We start from the raw sequence: 19409 nt of genomic DNA, 5'->3' as shown, positions 1-19409 counted from the left end.
ATGGAGATGCATTTGTCGCAGGCCCATTAAGGAATATGGTTTAAAGGCGGAGATGTATCTGTGGCTGACCCACTCAGCCACAAACGGAGTTGCATTTGCCGAAAGCATAGTCAAGGTCTATTGTTAACAGGCGGAGATGCATATGCGACTGACCCGCTCAGCTACAAATGGAGATGCATTTGTCGCAGGCCCATTAATGGGATATGGTTTAAAGGCAGAGATGTATCTGTGGCTGACCCACTCAGCCACAAACGGAGTTGCATTTGCCGAAAGCATAGTCAAGGTCTATTGTTAACAGGCGGAGATGCATATGTGACTGACCCGCTCGGCCACAAACGGAGATGCATTTGTCGCAGGCCAATTAAGGGATATTGGTGAAAGGCGGAGATGTATCTGTGGCTGACCCGCTCAGTCAAAATCGGAGTTGCATATCCCGCAATGCTATTACGCTCTATTTGTAACAGATGTCAATGCATACGTGACTGACCCGCTCTGTCACAAACGGAGTTCTATTGACCGCAAGCCCTTTATTTGTAACAGGCGGATTTGCATATGTGGTTGCTCCAGTCAACTATATCGAGTACACAAAAGATCGATTACAGTCCATGACGGTTTTGACTATCCAATCTCTAGAAACGTGGTAAGAATTTGAATTACATTATTGTCTCCTCTAAATAGAGTGTAGGTTATTCTCGGCAGAAAAGTAGGTCACTAGCTCAAGTTTCAAACACAATTTATATGAACTCTATACAGGCTCATTGTTTTTCACATTAGGCGGAATTGACTGACGTATTAATTTAAAATTGCGAAATGACAATTGTTGTACCAAAACAATCCAATTTTTTCAGCTTTTTAAAAAAAATATGTTATCACTCGTAGGTGAGCAAGTATTCCGGGGAGATTTTGAACGGGGCTCCCCTGATGTTGAGCTTTACTCTGGTGCAGGTTTAAGAACAAGCCTACCTTTTACCTATAATCTGCGAAATGACTATAAACCAAACACTCAATCATACCTTTAATTAATACGTAAACATTTAAAATAATAGTCATTTAGCATACACTAATACCTCGCATGCCTTCATTGACATGCGTTCAAAAAGAAAAGATAACACCATACAAACATTGCATAAATTATAATCATTATATTTTGCTACTTTCGGAAACGTATCTCCTTTTTCAATAACTTACATATATATTCTAGTTTATTATATAACTCAAGTATTAAGGTCTAAATTTCCATTTCAAAGCATATCATTTACATCCAAAAATGTCCATATGGTACAATATTTAAAGATGCAGTATAATGTACAGGTCATTAACAATCAACTTATCATTTCAAACATATTGTCAGTACTTAAAATATCCTTTGTAGAATGATGTGAATTGTGAATGCCTTGCACAAAATAACGAAAATACTCAAGTCAAATCTCAATCTCGGTCTCAACTTATTTTATTACTTAGCATCAATTATTATCAAAGATTATTAAAAATCATTTATGTTTTTACACCTTATAAAAGTGCATTATATCATAGTATATGTTGATTACGCCATTGGTCAAGATTCCAAGGGAAGAATATTCTTCGGGCAAATATGAACTTGAGAAAACTTTATTGCTCTAGAAATAGTTTTCTTTAAATGCTTTATAAAAACATTATATGAGAAAAAATGTTTTCAAAAAGTATTAAAATGCAAGTTTTTTTATCATACTTAAGTTTGCTTTATGTGGTAGATTGTGTTGAGATTGCGATTTGACTTGAGTATTTTTGTAATATTGGATTCTGGTGACACCATTGTATTTGAGTATAGAACAAAATTTAAAAAAAATCTGATACCTTAAGGTGTTTGAAGAGTTATTAATTGTAAAAACAAGTAATGACAACAAACATGCTATAAAAAAGATCTATAAACAACTTACATTGTATTTTGGTTTATCATTTCACATTCTCTAGTTGACACTCAAAAGCGGTAATATTTGCACATGAGTTACCATGCAACAACATTTAAAATGATAACTAGTAGAATAGTGGGTAATGCCAAAACAAATCCATCATCATGAAGCATATAACCATTATAAGAATGATAATTTATTAACAGGAAAATGTGAACGCCTAAAAATATACTTTATTTCATAACGTTTAAACCTATTATGTTTTCAACAGTATCAATGTTGATGTTTTAAAATTTAGACCCTTTTTCAAAAATCGGCCTCATTATCGTTTTTTTTTAAATGAATAATAAAATAAAACACCAAGACCTTCCTCATCAATAAACACAGTACATGCATACAGAAGGAAAATACGTACATTAAGGTCAATACAGTCGAAATTCGCTTTATCGAGATCTGGTATCTTTATTTGCAGTAAATATCAGCAAATACAGAATTTGGGCTATGTGTTGGGTTCGGTGCATTTTTTTCAAGTTTCGTATATATCGAATGTTCGTTATATCAAAGTTTTTCCCAAGGTCCCTTAGACTTCGAAATAAACGATTACGACTATCGATGAAAATCCTTGCCTTATCAAGGTAATGCAATTTAAGGTAAATACATACAGCATCAATCTAAAAACAAGATATGTTTGTCGATTAAATATCCAGATATATGTATTTTAAACTATGAAACATAATGAAACACCTAAAATAAACACATTGAAACCAACCATAATTAAGCTAATAGAATACTGGTTATCTACATATAATCAAATGTTATATACAATTTATAGTACTGGAACGAAAAATAATATACCAAGAACAAGCAAAAATGCTTCTTTACGTCACAAGCTATAAGACATAAAAAAGTGTACGCGTACGTATTTATAGCTTTCAGCAATAATCTTATATTTTTATAGTTTACAGCATACTGAAAGGTATAAACTTACTCTTCATTCGTTTATTTCACAATATGCAAAATCCCCGAAATACAGTACTGTTTACAAATAAGATAATGAGTGATCATCCCGTTTCAATGGCACAATTAAATAACACAGCATTAGCATGCAGATGACAAACTCAATTCATTTATTCACCCCTATTTTTGTGAAAAAGTCTGTGTGTTAATAACAGTTATCCGTTAAATTTTGACACACTGTTTTAGCGACATGTTCGCCACTTTTAACATGGATAAATATCATATATTCCACAAAACTAAAGAATACTCTAACATGTAGGTCATTTAAAACAAATGTACACCTCGCAACATCTACGATATACGAATGTTCATCGTGCAATATCCACGATTATCCAAGCAAACCATCAGACAAGAGTACATGTATACATACAACATGTGCGTCATTCATAACATAGATAAAATACTTAACATCCACAATAATCCAAGACCATGCCTACACACAACATACGCGTCATTCAGAAAATAAATAACTCACTTAACATTCACGAGTATCCACGACCATGCTTACATAAAACATTCGCGTTATTCATAACATAGATAAACTACCAGAATAAGATCCACGATACTCCACGACCATGCATGCATACGGCATACGCGTCATTCATAACATAGATAACATAATTAACTTCCACGATAATCCACGATCATGTCTACATACAACATGTGCGTTATTCATGACATAGATAAACTACTTAACTTCCACGATAATCCAAGACCATGTATACATACAACATGTGCGTTATTCATGACATAGATAAAATAATTAACTTCCACGATAATCCAAGACCATGTATTAATACAACATGTGCGTTATTCATAACATAGATAAAATAATTAACTTCCACGATAATCCACGATCATGTATAAATACAACATGTGCGTTATTCATGATATAGATAAAATAATTAACTTCCACGATAATCCAAGACCATGTATACAACATGTGCGTTATTCATAACATAGATAAAATACTAAACTTCCACGATAATCCACGATCATGTATACAACATGTGAGTCATTCATAACATAGATAAAATACTAAACTTCCACGATAATCCACGACCATGCTTACATAAAACATTCGCGTTATTCATAACATAGATAAACTACTAAACTTCCACGATAATCCACGATCATGTATACAACATGTGAGTCATTCATAACATAGATAAAATACTAAACTTCCACGATAATCCACGATCATGTATACAACATGTGAGTCATTCATAACATAGATAAACTACTTAACTTCCACGATAATCCAAGACCATGTATAAATACAACATGTGCGTTATTCATGATATAGATAAAATAATTAACTTCCACGATAATCCAAGACCATGTATAAATACAACATGTGCGTTATTCATGATATAGATAAAATAATTAACTTCCACGATAATCCAAGACCATGTATACATACAACATGTGCGTTATTCATAACATAGATAAACTAATTAACTTCCACGATAATCCAAGATCATGTCTACATACAACATGTGCGTTATTAATGACATAGATAAAATAATTAACTTCCACGATAATCCACGATCATGTATACAACATGTGAGTCATTCATAACATAGATAAACTACTTAACTTCCACGATAATCAACAACCCTACCTTCTAACAGCGTAGGCGTCATTCAAAACATAATATTTACACCTCAACTTCCAGTTCTTAAGTAAACTGCCTTTCGGCTATTGCGTTCATAAATCGATGAACGCAACATCTTCGGATATGTTCGGATCGCAATTCATCGCATAACAATATACATGAAAATTATTGATCTCGTTATTGTTTGTAACGTGTCAGCAGGTCCCGTAAAATATAAAACAACATTTAAGAAAGTGCTAAGTTACCATATTTTAAACGTTTTGCAGCCAAAAGAGTTTCAATTTTACGTTTAAATGTGATTTCAACTGGTTGATCTTTTCCCACATTAGTGTGACGTCATTTGAAAAAAAAATGTTTCCGGTAACAGTCGGGTCGTCCTTTTTACAGAATAGGTAAGAAAGGATTACTGAAAAGTAATCCGAAATGAGATGAAGTATTTTTTTAACGTTTCTTGAATAAAATAATGAACTTTTGGTGTAAATATAAGGAATGAATTGCGGGGTTGATGCCATTTTCGGGGATATGATCGCAATTGGGCTGGTCAAAGTACGCATGGAGTCCTTCGGACTCCACACACTTAGACCAGCCCAATTGCGTTCATACCCCGATAATGACATCAACCCCGCAATTCATTCCTTAAGGAGAACTAAGTAACATCCACGATAATCCACGACCATGTCTACATACAACTTGTGAGTCATTCATGACATAAATAAACTACTTAACATCCACGATAATCCACGTCCATGCGGAAATTATAACATGCGCGCCAGTTACAACATTAGATTTTTTTCTAAACATCCATTATAATTTACGTCTATGACGACATTCTCAACGGTCACACTATTTACAACATATGTATCGATTATATTTAGCCAAGCAATAACCATTTCTCTGAAATTAAACAAAGCTATCTAAATGTTTCGTTGTTTATATAGTGCGCCTTAAATAAACGACATATACAAATTATATTAGCAAAACAATAACGAACTGTTGCTAACGTAAGGTCATGTATTTCGTTAATCAGTAACAAATGTACAAAAACAAGCTAAATACAACTGTGTTTTTTTCGAAATCTAACGTTTAGATAATTTATCACGTATACATGCTATCTTTTTTCATTCACACTTAACATTATAAAAATAACCTAAAACAAAAAAAAAACATACATACATACTAAAATTTCGAACAAAATATTATAAAAACGCCAAATACAAAAGAGAAAACTAGTATGGAAATTTGTTAGAGTAGATCCTTGTAGAAGTAGCTATACATGATGAAAAGGATGTATCTAAAATATCTTACTCATGTATTCATATCGTCTCAAACGTCGTGCCCTATTACCAATTATATGAAGTTCAATGTCATGAACAGCAAAAAAAATCTGATGACACGTTTATAATTTTTATTGCCCAACTATAGTTCTGAAGTACATAATCTTCGACTCTTGCCTTTGTTTGCAACTTGTTAAATGTTTGGAAAATAAAGGCAAACTAAAGTTGGAATTTAAGCATAAAACACCAGTGACACAAATATTTATTGATCGCTGATACAGGTTAAGTAGTGAAACAAACACACATTTATTAGATCATGTCATTTAACAACTAAATCACACATATATTGTTCACCAATGCCAGTTAACCACTGAATGAAACACCTTTTGTTCACTAATGTCAGTTTACCACTGACACAAGTGTCTACTGTTCGTTGCTGCCAGTTAACCACTTACACAAGTATCTATTGTTCACTGATGCCAGTGAAACACTGACACAAATATATACTGTTCACCGATGCCAGTTAACCAATGCAACAAACATTCATTGGTCACTGATGCCAGTTAACCACTTACACAAGTATATATTGTTCACTGATGCCAGTTAACCATTGACACTAATAACAATTTTTCATCGATGCCAGTTAACCACTAAAACAAACATCTTTTGTTCGTTGCTGCCAGTTAACCACTTACACAAGTATCTATTGTTCACTGATGCCAGTGAAACACTGACACAAATATATACTGTTCACCGATGCCAGTTTATCACTGACACAAACATCTATTGTTCGCTGATGCCAGTTAACCACTGACACTAATATCAATTTTTCACCGATGCCAGTTAACCACTGAAACAAACATCTTTTGTTCGCTGCCGCCTGTTTACCACTATAAGATGATCAAGATATTACTATATTGTCCATATAGATCGATGCATAATATATTCGTATCAAAACACAATGTCTTGGCGCCGACTGATGACCTTAAACAGACAATAATCACATTTTATCATTTAAATTGCTATGATAGAATAAATCATTTTGAGCTTATATTAATATTTACCGAAATGTTCAGGTTACAATACATGCATTTAGGATATACTTTCCTAACATTCAAACAAATTTGATTAATATATAATGCAAATTCATGTATTATATTCAATTAAATATATATATTATATTGTAAAATCAAGTGAGCTATATTACAATAATGATAAAATCATGTTACTTTAAATTCAAGTAATAATTTATTGAGTTTAAGAAATCTAACGTGTCAAATTACCTTTAAACGTTGTTCATGTACGTAATGTACAAGCCATCTTCGCCCCTTCTAAACTCAATCAATTGGATGGCGGGCTGGTTCTCCATCTCCACCTGAAGCCTTCTCACCTCCTCGTCCGACTTTATTGTACAACACTCTAACTGACATCCGACAGAATGTCCCGACTGTAACACCACACTTACAAGACGCCTGACCACTTCTGCTGACAATGTCGTATTCTCTAATGAAATGTTTGTTGTATAGTCAGTTGGGGCGGGGTGTGGGGCCACCACCTGGAGAGTGGGCTGGTTTCCCATCTCATTTTGCACTTGATTTATGTCCTCCTCTATTGTACACTCATCTAACGTAAAGCCTACAGAATGTCCCGACTGTAACACCACACTAACGAGACAACTGAACACTTTTGCTGAAATTTCCATACTGCGTAATGTAATGTGTGTTATATAGTCAGTTGAGGCGGGGTGTGGGGCCACCACCTGGAGAGTGGGCTGGTTTCCCATCTCATCTTGCACTTGATTTATGTCCTCCTCTATTGTACACTCATCTAACGTAAAGTCTACAGAATGTCCCGACTGTAACACCACACTAACGAGACAACTGAACACTTTTGCTGAAATTTCCATACTGCGTAATGTAATGTGTGTTATATAGTCAGTTGAGGCGGCCTGTGGAGTCATCACTAGGAGGGCGGGCTGGTCTCCCATCTCCTCTTGCACTTGTTTTATGTCCTCCTCTATTGTACACTCATCTAACGTAAAGTCTACAGAATGTCCCGACTGTAACACCACACTAACGAGACAACTGAACACTTTTGCTGAAATTTCCATACTGCGTAATGTAATGTATGTTATATAGTCAGCTGAGGTGGTCTGTGGAGTCATCACTAGGAAGGCGGGCTGGTCTCCCATCTCCTCTTGCAATTGTTTTATGTCCTCCTCTATTGTACACCCATATAACGTAAAGATTATATCAAGTCCCGACTGTAACACCACACTAACGAGACAACTGAACACTTTTGCTGAAATTTCCATACTGCGTAATATAATGTTTGTTATATAGTCAGCTGAGGTGGTCTGTGGAGTCATCACTAGGAGGGCGGGCTGGTTTCCCATCTCCTCTTGCACTTGATTTATGTCCTCCTCTATTGTACACTCATCTAACGTAAAGCCTACAGAATGTCCCGACTGTAACACCACACTAACGAGACAACTGAACACTTTTGCTGAAATTTCCATACTGCGTAATATAATGTTTGTTGTATAGTCAGTTGGGGCGGGGTGTGGGGCCACCACCTGGAGAGTGGGCTGGTTTCCCATCTCATCTTGCACTTGATTTATGTCCTCCTCTATTGTACACTCATCTAACGTAAAGTCTACAGAATGTCCCGACTGTAACACCACACTAACGAGACAACTGAACACTTTTGCTGAAATTTCCATACTGCGTAATGTAATGTGTGTTCTATAGTCAGTTGAGGCGGCCTGTGGAGTCATCACTAGGAGGGCGGGCTGGTCTCCCATCTCCTCTTGCACTTGTTTTATGTCCTCCTCTATTGTACACTCATCTAACGTAAAGTATACAGTATGTCCCGACTGTAACACCACACTAACGAGACAACTGAACACTTTTGCTGAAATGTTCATACTGCGTAATATAATGTGTGTTATATAGTCAGCTGAGGTGGTCTGTGGAGTCATCACTAGGAGGGCGGGCTGGTCTCCCATCTCATCTTGCACTTGATTTATGTCCTCCTCTATTGTACACCCATTTAACGTAAAGATTATATCAAGTCCCGACTGTAACACCACACTAACGAGACAACTGAACACTTTTGCTGAAATGTTCATACTGCGTAATATAATGTGTGTTATATAGTCGGTTGAGGTGGTCTGTGGAGTCATCACTAGGAGGGCGGGCTGGTCTCCCATCTCATCTTGCACTTGATTTATGTCCTCCTCTATTGTACACTCATCTAACGTAAAGTCTACAGAATGTCCCGACTGTAACACCACACTAACGAGACAACTGAACACTTTTGCTGAAATTTCCATACTGCGTAATGTAATGTGTGTTCTATAGTCAGTTGAGGCGGCCTGTGGAGTCATCACTAGGAGGGCGGGCTGGTCTCCCATCTCATCTTGCACTTGTTTTATGTCCTCCTCTATTGTACACTCATCTAACGTAAAGTCTACAGAATGTCCCGACTGTAACACCACACTAACGAGACAACTGAACACTTTTGCTGAAATTTCCATACTGCGTAATGTAATGTATGTTATATAGTCAGCTGAGGTGGTCTGTGGAGTCATCATTAGGAGGGCGGGCTGGTCTCCCATCTCCTCTTGCACTTGTTTTATGTCCTCCTCTATTGTACACTCATCTAACGTAAAGTCTACAGAATGTCCCGACTGTAACACCACACTAACGAGACAACTGAACACTTTTGCTGAAATTTCCATACTGCGTAATGTAATGTGTGTTCTATAGTCAGTTGAGGCGGCCTGTGGAGTCATCACCTGGGGGGCGAGCTGGTCTGCCATCTCCTCTTGCACTTGTTTTATGTCCTCCTCTATTGTACACTCATTTAACGTAAAGTCTACAGAATGTCCCGACTGTAACACCACACTTACAAGACGCCTGTACGCTTCTGCTGAAAAACGAACGTTCCCCAGCATGAGCTTCCGTAGGATAAAGTGTGGTCTATTCTGAAATGCAGTATTCATCAAAATTTATCAAGTAACATACAGGAAAAACTAGAATCTTATAAAAAAAACTACATGAAGCCGGAATGTTGCAAAATATACTACATTTCGAGATGTGAAAGCGAAATGCTTAAATCGGTTTTATTTCTAAATGTTACTGAGAACCGTTTCTTATCAGCTCATTGAAAATTCAAAATGCAAATACTTAACAATTCAAAGTGCAATTATTAATATCCACGGAAATGTATACATAACGTACGAGGATTTAACGCTATGATTAATTTTGGCCTTTAATTTTGACATTTCGAGGAAAGGTGTAGGCCGCTAACCTCTACGAGACTACGCTCCTGCTTTTATTCGGCAGGTTTAGTTATTAATTGATGACATTAAAGTCATAAAATTTCTGAGAATGTTTTATTCGTATATACATATTCTCATAATTAAATTAAGATCAATGTAAAACAAACAAGAGTAACAGTTCTTGTGCACTGCACTTGCCCTCAATTAAATCTATCGACATATGAAATTTCAAGTTGATACCACTAATAGTTTAGGAGATATACCCCGGACAAGCGAAAATGGGACGCGGACGCCGCCGCCGACGCCGCCGACGCCACTGCCTCTAAACATATAGATGCAAGAGTTACGGTTTTTGTGCACTGCACTTTCCCTCAATCAGATATACCTACGGAATAAGTTTCAGGTTGCTACCTCCTATAGTTTACGAGATATGCCACGGACAAAACCTAAGCAAGAAAATTAACAAAGGGCAATTACTCTAAAAATATGGCAGCAAGAGTAACGGTTCTTGTGCACTGCACTTGCCCTCAATGAGATATATCTAGCTATGAAGTTTTAAGTTGATACCTCTTATATTCTTCAAGATATGCCCCGGACAAAACTTTAAGCATGCAAATTAACAAAGGGCAATAACTTTAAAACTAAAAGCCAAGAGTTACTGTTATTATGCACTGCACTTGCCCTCCATGAGATCTATCTACATATGAAGTTTCAAGTTGATACCTCATATATTTTACAAGATATGCCCCGGACAAAACTTTAAGCATGAAAAATAACAAAGGGCAATAACTCTAAAAATATGGAAGCAAGAGTAACAGTTCTTGTGCACTGCACTTGCCCTCAATTAGATCTATCTACATATGAAATTTCAAGTTGATACCACTAATAATAGTTTAGGAGATATACCCCGGACAAGCGAAAATGGGACGCGGACGCCGCCGACGCCGACAAAAGTAACCCCTATATGTCGTCTTTTCAGGCGACACAAAAAGTGTTAGCACTAACAATATATATAACGCTTGAACTGTTCGATTTGTTTCAAATAAATATAACAATTTAACAACCGGAGCAATTTGTTAATGATTACCATAATATAGTTAAGGAAATCAACTTTTTTAAATTGAAGGTAATAACAAGTGTTAATACAATGTATCCACTTCACTTGTAGGTACGGACACCATGCAATAGTATACTAACTTGCGACCATTTGTAAAAAATATGAGTATATAATAATAAAAGATGTGTATTATATAATTGTCTTCCCACGCTTAAGTATGAATGGAAATGATGATGGCATTTCTTATTACGTATTTCTTATTATTTAGATTTAAATATGATTTATATGCATAGCAAGTGAAAACCTTAAAGAAGATTTAAATATAATTTAGTGGAAATAATGATTAAATGAAGTGTTCTTGTTTTCATTATATTTTTTGGTTTAACCAGTATTTATTTCAGATAGTAATACATCAATCATGAGCATTGAAACTGATCAATGAAATAAAATAATACAATTCAAAAATAATAAAGAACAACGATAACAAAATCAAACAGAATTGAGAAGTACCCAGAATAATTTGTGTTTTACTGAGTCTCTCTTCCGTTTTTATTGAATCGAATTTGTTCACCAGAAAGCTCATTCATGATTTTACAAAGTTTACGTGTTTTATATAGACGTGGTGTCTCTTCTAAATCACAACAAATCTACCCATTTGCTTATCATAAATCACATGATCTGTTTTAGCATATTTTTAATATCTTTTTTTACATCTTATGTTCTTAACATTTAAAAAAACTGTATTGGTTTTAAATTATCAAAATCTTTGCAGCCAAAGCAACTTTCTTGGAAAAAATCACTAATAAAGAATTCACGTTTTATTATAATTTTTATTTGTTTCGATGTCATTGAGCACAATGAAATCCAAATAATATCAAATCATTCGAACCAATAATCTCTATAAACCAGGCGGATTGTATTAACTCTATCAGAAAACTCAGTTTCTACTCAAATCCTGTGTAATTTTTTTTGTAAATTTGCAAACAGAATAATGCCATTTTTTAGTTTCTACGTATTGCGTACTACCTTTTTGAGTCCCAAAACTCCTGAAAATTTTTCTGTGACAACCGCGTACTGAAAGGGTAATTTCAGTTCAAACACATTGCCGAACCTTTAAACTGCACTTGTAACGGTTTAAACCATAAAACATTTATTTTCGAACAGAAATATAAAAATCTGCGATCTGATTTTTTGTCAGCCATATTTTATCATTGGTTTGCAGATATTTACGCAAAAATTTGCTCTTTAAATAAAAATGTTGTCAAAGCGTTCAATCTGTGAGGGGATAGCTTTAAGTTAATACAAATAACATTAGTTTTGAAGGATCACCTCTTTGCCAGCCTACATTGAGCACTGTTATTAATGTGTGCTGAAAACAAACTGATTTTTTTCCAATGGAAATGTTATGAACGAAGTTATGAATCAAAATGAAATTTTATTTTTAAATGTGGGTAATAAAATGTCGTGGTGAATAGATAGTATTCATCTAACACCGGTTTGATATGAAGGGCTGTAAGAAATAGGCATGACGTGTCTTGGGAGCATACCAGAGATTTGGCGGTGGCCGCGTCTATGCTTACATTTTGTCATGTTAAATCGATATAATGGTTGTTTGCTCTTACGCGCGTCAGAATCAATACGAATTCAATTCTATTCATATGAGGCAATATCGGCCATGGACGAGGAAACCCGAAAACGTGACATATTATAATATGGTTTTAAAGTATATATCTATACATACATATTTTAAACGTACACTACTTCAAAATGTTGACGTCATTATTTGAGGTTTAGGTACGTTAAAAAGTTATTAGCGACAACTTAAATATCACATCATTGAAGTGGGAACAACGGAAAAATGAAACAATGGCCGCTTAGTGTATGTGCCTTGTTAATCCATGAACAGTTCTACGACGGCGCAGTTCATCTCCTGTTTGTGCTTTGCATATTTCTTTCAATATTGTTCCAATATGTAGCATTTGTAATATTCAAGTCATATTTTTTTATCCTTTAATAACTTAACTCCAAATTATGCACATACTAGTTTAAGAAACCATTGAAATGTATATACACGAATCAAATTACGTAAACGTTTCATAAATTATGTGGACAACACATTAAATCTATCTCAACGGACATATTAAAATATATCTGTATTATTGTTGTTGTTTTTAAAGTTGTGCTTGATCATGTCCGTCCCTCTCCCCCATACCAAACACTTCGAATTGGTGACGTTTCGCATACTCGGGTAGATCAAGAACCTTTTCACTTTGTTAAGTTATTAAAATTTGCATAATGAAAGCCCTTTGTGATCTGGCTAAATACAGCCAGTATACACACGCTTCTTTTTTCGGCATGAATGGCATGTTCACGTGTTATGCATTTTTTTTAATAATTATATATGAATATGAAACAGAGACTATATATTTGTATCAACGAAATATCTATTATTTGATCGATTGTGCACCAAAATTATCCTTTTATTTTATGCTATAAACTAATTTAAAAATCTATAAAAAAAAAACGCCAAATGTAATGCTAACGTCACGTGATGTACAAGCTAAGTGCGCGCTGACGTGTCATGCTAAAAACAAAACGAGTCAAATATTTATTCTGTTTTAAGGTATCCGATGCTCAAATGAGTTTGTAAGATATTGATGCATTGTGCCCCATTATGTTTAAGGTCAAAGATTATTGTCAACAATAAACGACAGAGAATACACTACAGCTAGGACCTATCACAAATTAACCCTACCCCCATATTACAGAGTATGTTATTTTTATTCATTTTTAATCTGAAAACGCGCCAAATCTAATGTTTACGTTGAGCCATGTACAAGAGCACGCTTCCGTTTGATGCTAAAAACAAAACGGGTCAAATTTTCATTCTGTTTTAAGGAATCTGATGCTCAAACGAGTTTGTTAATTTATTGAACCATTGTCGATAATCTTAAATGTTGCTGCATTGTTACCACAACATGCTAAAGGTCGAAGCAATTCAAAATGGTTATTGATTATTGTCTTTAAGTATAAACGACAGAAATTACATTACAGATAATGTATTGGCATTTTATTTTTATTTCTTTATTTCAACTGAAATTGACAGAATGACCTATTTTGCAATATTTCATGACAAGATTGTGCATGCTTGTTAAAATGAAATCGGTGTATGTTTTTCATATTCCGTCTTTACTCGATAAAATAATACGGGGTTCATAAGGCATCTTGAATTAATATTACGGTATATAGGAGACAGTTAATAAGTGAGTCACTGAAATTAATTAAGAAAAGGAACATAATGAATTGAATAGCTAGTCAATTCGTTTCACAACAAATCAAAATTGCTTATAATAGCAGTAGCCGGTAAGACAACAACTGAAGCATTACTAAACTCGTTAACATATACAATTACAAATAGTTTAATGAATGCAAATACAGAATTACCAACTAGAATTGTACGTTGCTGAGGGCTACCGAACTTGAACTATTTTTTTTAACATGTTTGATTTGTTTGATTCGCAGCTTTTATAATTGTTTCAAAGTATCACTTACCGGGATTTCTGTGAGTGAGTAACCTTGAAGTAATGCTGCCATCAACTTTGGTGCTCGTTGTTGTGTCCTGAACCTGATATTTAATCGATGCATATTACGCATTTGTAGATTCACAACGTCACAGAAAGGAAGTTCACTAAATCTGAGGCAGTTGAGGTATTCGAGATGTCTAAGGTCCACAGGGTCAACTTGTGAATCATTTTGTCGACTCGACTTGCTCCATGTGAGGCCTAGCATTTCGACACATTTTAGTTTTGACAAAATGTCCATGGCTTCACAATCCAAGCCAACATTTTCCAGTTCTAGCGTTTTCAAACCAGTTAAATCTGAGCATTGTAATGAAGATATCAGTTTACTTGCTTGTCTGAAGTCGCTGAATCGTATTTTGCATTGAAGTAATCCATTCAAATTCAATAGGCGGATATCTTCAAATGGAATATCATCTAGCACAACAAATTTCAGATTCTTGAAACTCAGTAAATCTAAAACAGTTGGATCGTCTTTAAACTGCAGGGAAGACGATATGTCGTTTTTTCCATTAATTGATAATGATACGAGACTTGATTTTTTGTCATCCAAGCACAGTTTCAACTTTGACCTTTGATTTTCTGTAAGCGCATTTTGTTCATCAAGCTTGACGTGCTGCAAGCATAACTTCGCCCTGGCATGTCCGTTTTTCTCTGCCTCATTATAGCCTCTAAAAATGATGTCCTGGAATGACATGTATTCATTCATTTTACCAATCTTTTCACAATCTTCAGTAAACAACTCATTGAGTGTTTCCGAAAACTCCTCGGCTGCTACTGGATTTAAGCCGCAAAGAAAAAAGAATATCTGTTCTAAAGCAAATACACTTTCGTTCCTATGATTGGAGTGTATGTTTTTCACAAGCTTGCAGTGCGAGTTCAATTCTGAACCGCGTTTTGACAGAAAAACGGCTGCAAGGTATTCTTGGAATGTTTTGTGAAGAAATTGGTACTGAGGAAAGCGTTCTCCAAGCACATTGCTGGCAGACATGATACCGGATTCAAGCGATGCCTCCTTGAACTGCTTAAATTTCTCGAGCTGTTTCCCCTTAATGTGAAACACGAGTGATTCGTCCTCGTTTTCAGAAAACAGTTTGTTAAATGCTATCTCGCTCAATACGTAATATAACTCGTGTGGTTCTATATCCTGTTTTTTTTTGTCACACATGTCATACCATCTTTCATCAACTATTTCCTGGTAAAGAGTAGCACAAGACATGTTTTCTCTTAACTTATTTTTGTGCCAGAGCCACACGATATGAACGAGTAGGACGGGATTTTCGCTAAAATGCCACAGGTCTCTGTCTTTTAATTCCTGGATGCAGGATTCTGAGTCTTTATTTAGTTTGTGGATCTCCTCTAACTTCTGAATGACTTTCAAAACAAGTTTTTCAGGATCCTGAACTCCACTTAATTTTACATGTTTACCGATCTGCGTTGTACTCACTTTTAGTTCAGCCAATTTGTACGGTCGTGTTGTGATTAATGCTGTACAGTTTCTCCAACTTGTTTCAACATGTGGCATTTCTGCACGCCATTCGTCCAAACCATCCAGCAGTAGTAGGCAGGTCTCTGTTTTTAAAATTTCTCCAAGCAGTGAGTGTGCATCTTTATAGTCTGAATCAATCTTCATTATTAAATGTTCGACTATCATTGCTTTAACTTTACTCTCAGTTTTAACGTGGCGAAGTAGTATGTAGAAGACGAATTCAAACTGACATAAATTTGATGCATTCTCATTTTTTTCATTTGCTTTAAGCCAGTCGTGCACTATTTTTTTACACAATGAGGTTTTGCCTGTTCCAGGCTTACCCTCGACGATGATCTTTTTAGTCATTGGGTCATCGCTTGTCGAAAATAAGTGGCTAACATCAGGAATATCCACCTCATTTGTATTGCCATTTTCGATTATAATGAAGGCAAGTTCGGGGTTTTCGTATATTTTTTCAATGGTTTCGTCAATGTCAAGCCGAACGGTCATCTGGCTTGAAGATATTTTATAGTGCTCGATTAGCTGTGTCTTTAACTCTGGAAATTGAAAAAGCTTATCTCATTAAATCAAGAAAAATGATTGATGTATCAAAATTGTGTATAAAAACAGTAATTAGAAGTGCAACGATACCCCAAAACTTCACATAAGTTTGGTGCCTAAATGATATGTGATCATTTAGATAAATATCATTGGATAAAGAAATTGTCAAACCAAGAACACATAAGACATATTTCTGGAATTGCCATTCAAATTAAATACTTATATTACGGCTTTTTTAAATGCAATTTTCGAATGTTAATTTAATGAATTAGAATACATGTGGAGGAACTTGCATGACCTAGTTTCTATGTACAAGGTCAACTCTAAAACAGAATTATAGTGCACAAATACAATGTGAAAACTAAAAACCAAAACATGTGCTTTTTGAAATGCTAAAGAGAACAGAAATTATTTTCTTCGAGTATCATTACGTTCCATTATCTGTAACCAATTCCATAACGTCTTCAATGAGCGTTGTTTTGAACCATTGCTAAACAAGAGCGTTGGTGTAAGGGCATTATTTTGTGATTCAGGTGCTTATCATAATACTTTAAAATTGTTATATCACAGAATCAGTGTCATTATATATACTTAGTATCATAGTATTCGAAGGTGATTTAATAATTTGAAAATATCACAGTATATTAACTTAATCACATGAAGAATATCTGTAATGAATTCGGCATAGTGAGATAAATTACAATATATAAATATGTTGTCCTATCATAAGTATTATGCAAAAAAAAAATTAAAAAGAAAAAAAAAATGATTTTCATTTAGAAATAAAAACCTGAGATATGCATTACTCTATATGACATGTAATGCTTGGAATACCAAGGAAAGTCCAAAGATTTATTTCAACTGAGGTCCAGTATAACTTTGAAGGAATAAATCTGATTGAAAGTGACAACAAGACTAGTGTTTTTATTGGAATAAAAATGGAAACAATTTAAAATGAGTACCAAATAATAAACTTTGATTTTTCGAACACATATGGGATATACTAATGATTTTAGAATTAAAAAACTAATAAACCACTATGCTTGTTTCCCATAGTGTTTACCATATCATGATACATTGGTGTATATCGTAAGAGAGTTTAAAAGATATAAACAAAAACTTCTTTATCATATTGGTAAGAATATGTTTACACACCTTTTCTTTGCGTATAAACCGTTTCAAATAATACCAAAATGATATGTCACCATGCATAATAAACAGCTTGTGGGTTGAATTCCTGTTATACTTATTATGTAAAGCTTTCATGAGTTAAACTAAAACAAAAAAGGTTAAATATTAATAAAAGGTGCAGTGTACTATTCGAAATCATCAGCAGCCTCTTGTATAAATATGGTTAACTCTCTGCTTTGGTTATATGCTTATTGTCAATATTTATTTAGAAATGTCTAATTAAAGGGGCTAGACACCAGATGGTCCCAAAATCGGTAAACACATAATTTTCACAACACAAGCCTAGAATTATGAACACGATCTAGTATGAGGCCGATAATACATCATTTTACACGATTAAAAGTATATTTTGTCGCAGTCTCGGCTGAGTTAACCACTTTTAAAATAGCGCATAATGTTTTCCAGTTTATAGTGTGCATATTCAAAGAACGAGGCCAAGTAATTAATACAGATACTTATACCGAAACAGTGAGGAACATGTGTTAAATAATCTGAGAGCAAAACATCAAACATTCAAAATTGAGTAATTGGAGTTTATGAACTCCGGAGAATGGATTTCCAACTGCCACTTTCACGTCTGAGTTAAGCACATACAATATAGTTTTTAAACTTACATAACCTACAATCAGAGGAAACATTCGTTAATTTATCAGAGATAAAATCTATTTTTCTGCTTGACTTGAAAACTTTGATTACTTCGGGCTTGATAAGTTTTCTGACATGAAACGTGACATACCTTTTTATTGTTTAAATCAATTGACGTTGAATTAATTTTAAGTTAAACGTTAAAAATATCCTTTTTTTCATTTTTTTTTAAACTTTTGTCTGGTTTAAGTGTGATGAGTCCTTATATGTACACCAATTGTTAAACGTAAAATTGAAACACTAATGACAACAGTACCTTTAACATATCATAAATTTATACTTTCTAACATGTTGATTTAAGTATTTCGGGGCCTGCCGACACTAAACAAACAATAACAAGATAAACGATTATAGTGCGAATTGTAATGATGATGATTTGCGATCCGAACATATCCGAAGATGGTGCATTAATCGGAAATATTCGTATTTGCCGAAAGGTAGTTCAATTAAGAAAAGGATGTTAAGGTGCAAAAATTGTTCGAACTTCGGTCTCCGACTCGATTTTATTTTTACATTGTGGGATTTTTTTTACAATTATGATATCAAAGAGTTTAACATTTTATTAAATAATTGTCCTGAGATTCGTTACAGAAAACCTTTTTTGGTGCCAATCTGGTGTATAGTCCCTTTAAAGTATAAAGGAATCAATTAAAGTTTCGGAAGCTTTTTCAAAATAAGATTTCTTTCCGTTGTTGAAATAATCAGTGCATCCCTATATAAGTTTTATGTTTCCTCAAATGTATCTCCCACTAACATAACCGGTTTGGAAAGGACTTATGATTTTATTCAATATTTTTTTTTATTCTATAGCTGTTAATATATT

General features: G+C 34.5%; 1 protein-coding gene across 1 annotated transcript in view; it reads right to left on the bottom strand.

Moving 5' to 3' along the window:
* Window positions 1-1002: 1002 nt before the first annotated feature.
* LOC128231975 (uncharacterized) overlaps window positions 1003-19409 on the bottom strand; it is a 44760-nt gene continuing 26353 nt past the window's right edge. The window contains exons 5-7 of the mRNA XM_052945288.1: window positions 14693-16746; window positions 7082-9786; window positions 1003-6782 (exon numbers count right to left, since the gene is read on the bottom strand). Coding sequence (XP_052801248.1) covers window positions 7084-9786; window positions 14693-16746 — 4757 coding nt within the window. The 3' untranslated portion in view covers window positions 1003-6782; window positions 7082-7083. The remainder of the gene's footprint in view (window positions 6783-7081; window positions 9787-14692; window positions 16747-19409) is intronic.

The sequence above is a fragment of the Mya arenaria genome, chromosome 1 (assembly GCF_026914265.1).
Source record: "Mya arenaria isolate MELC-2E11 chromosome 1, ASM2691426v1".
Taxonomy (NCBI): Eukaryota; Metazoa; Mollusca; class Bivalvia; order Myida; family Myidae; genus Mya; species Mya arenaria.
The sequence above is the reverse complement of the archived record's forward strand: the minus strand, read 5'-3'. Positions and strand labels throughout refer to the sequence as shown.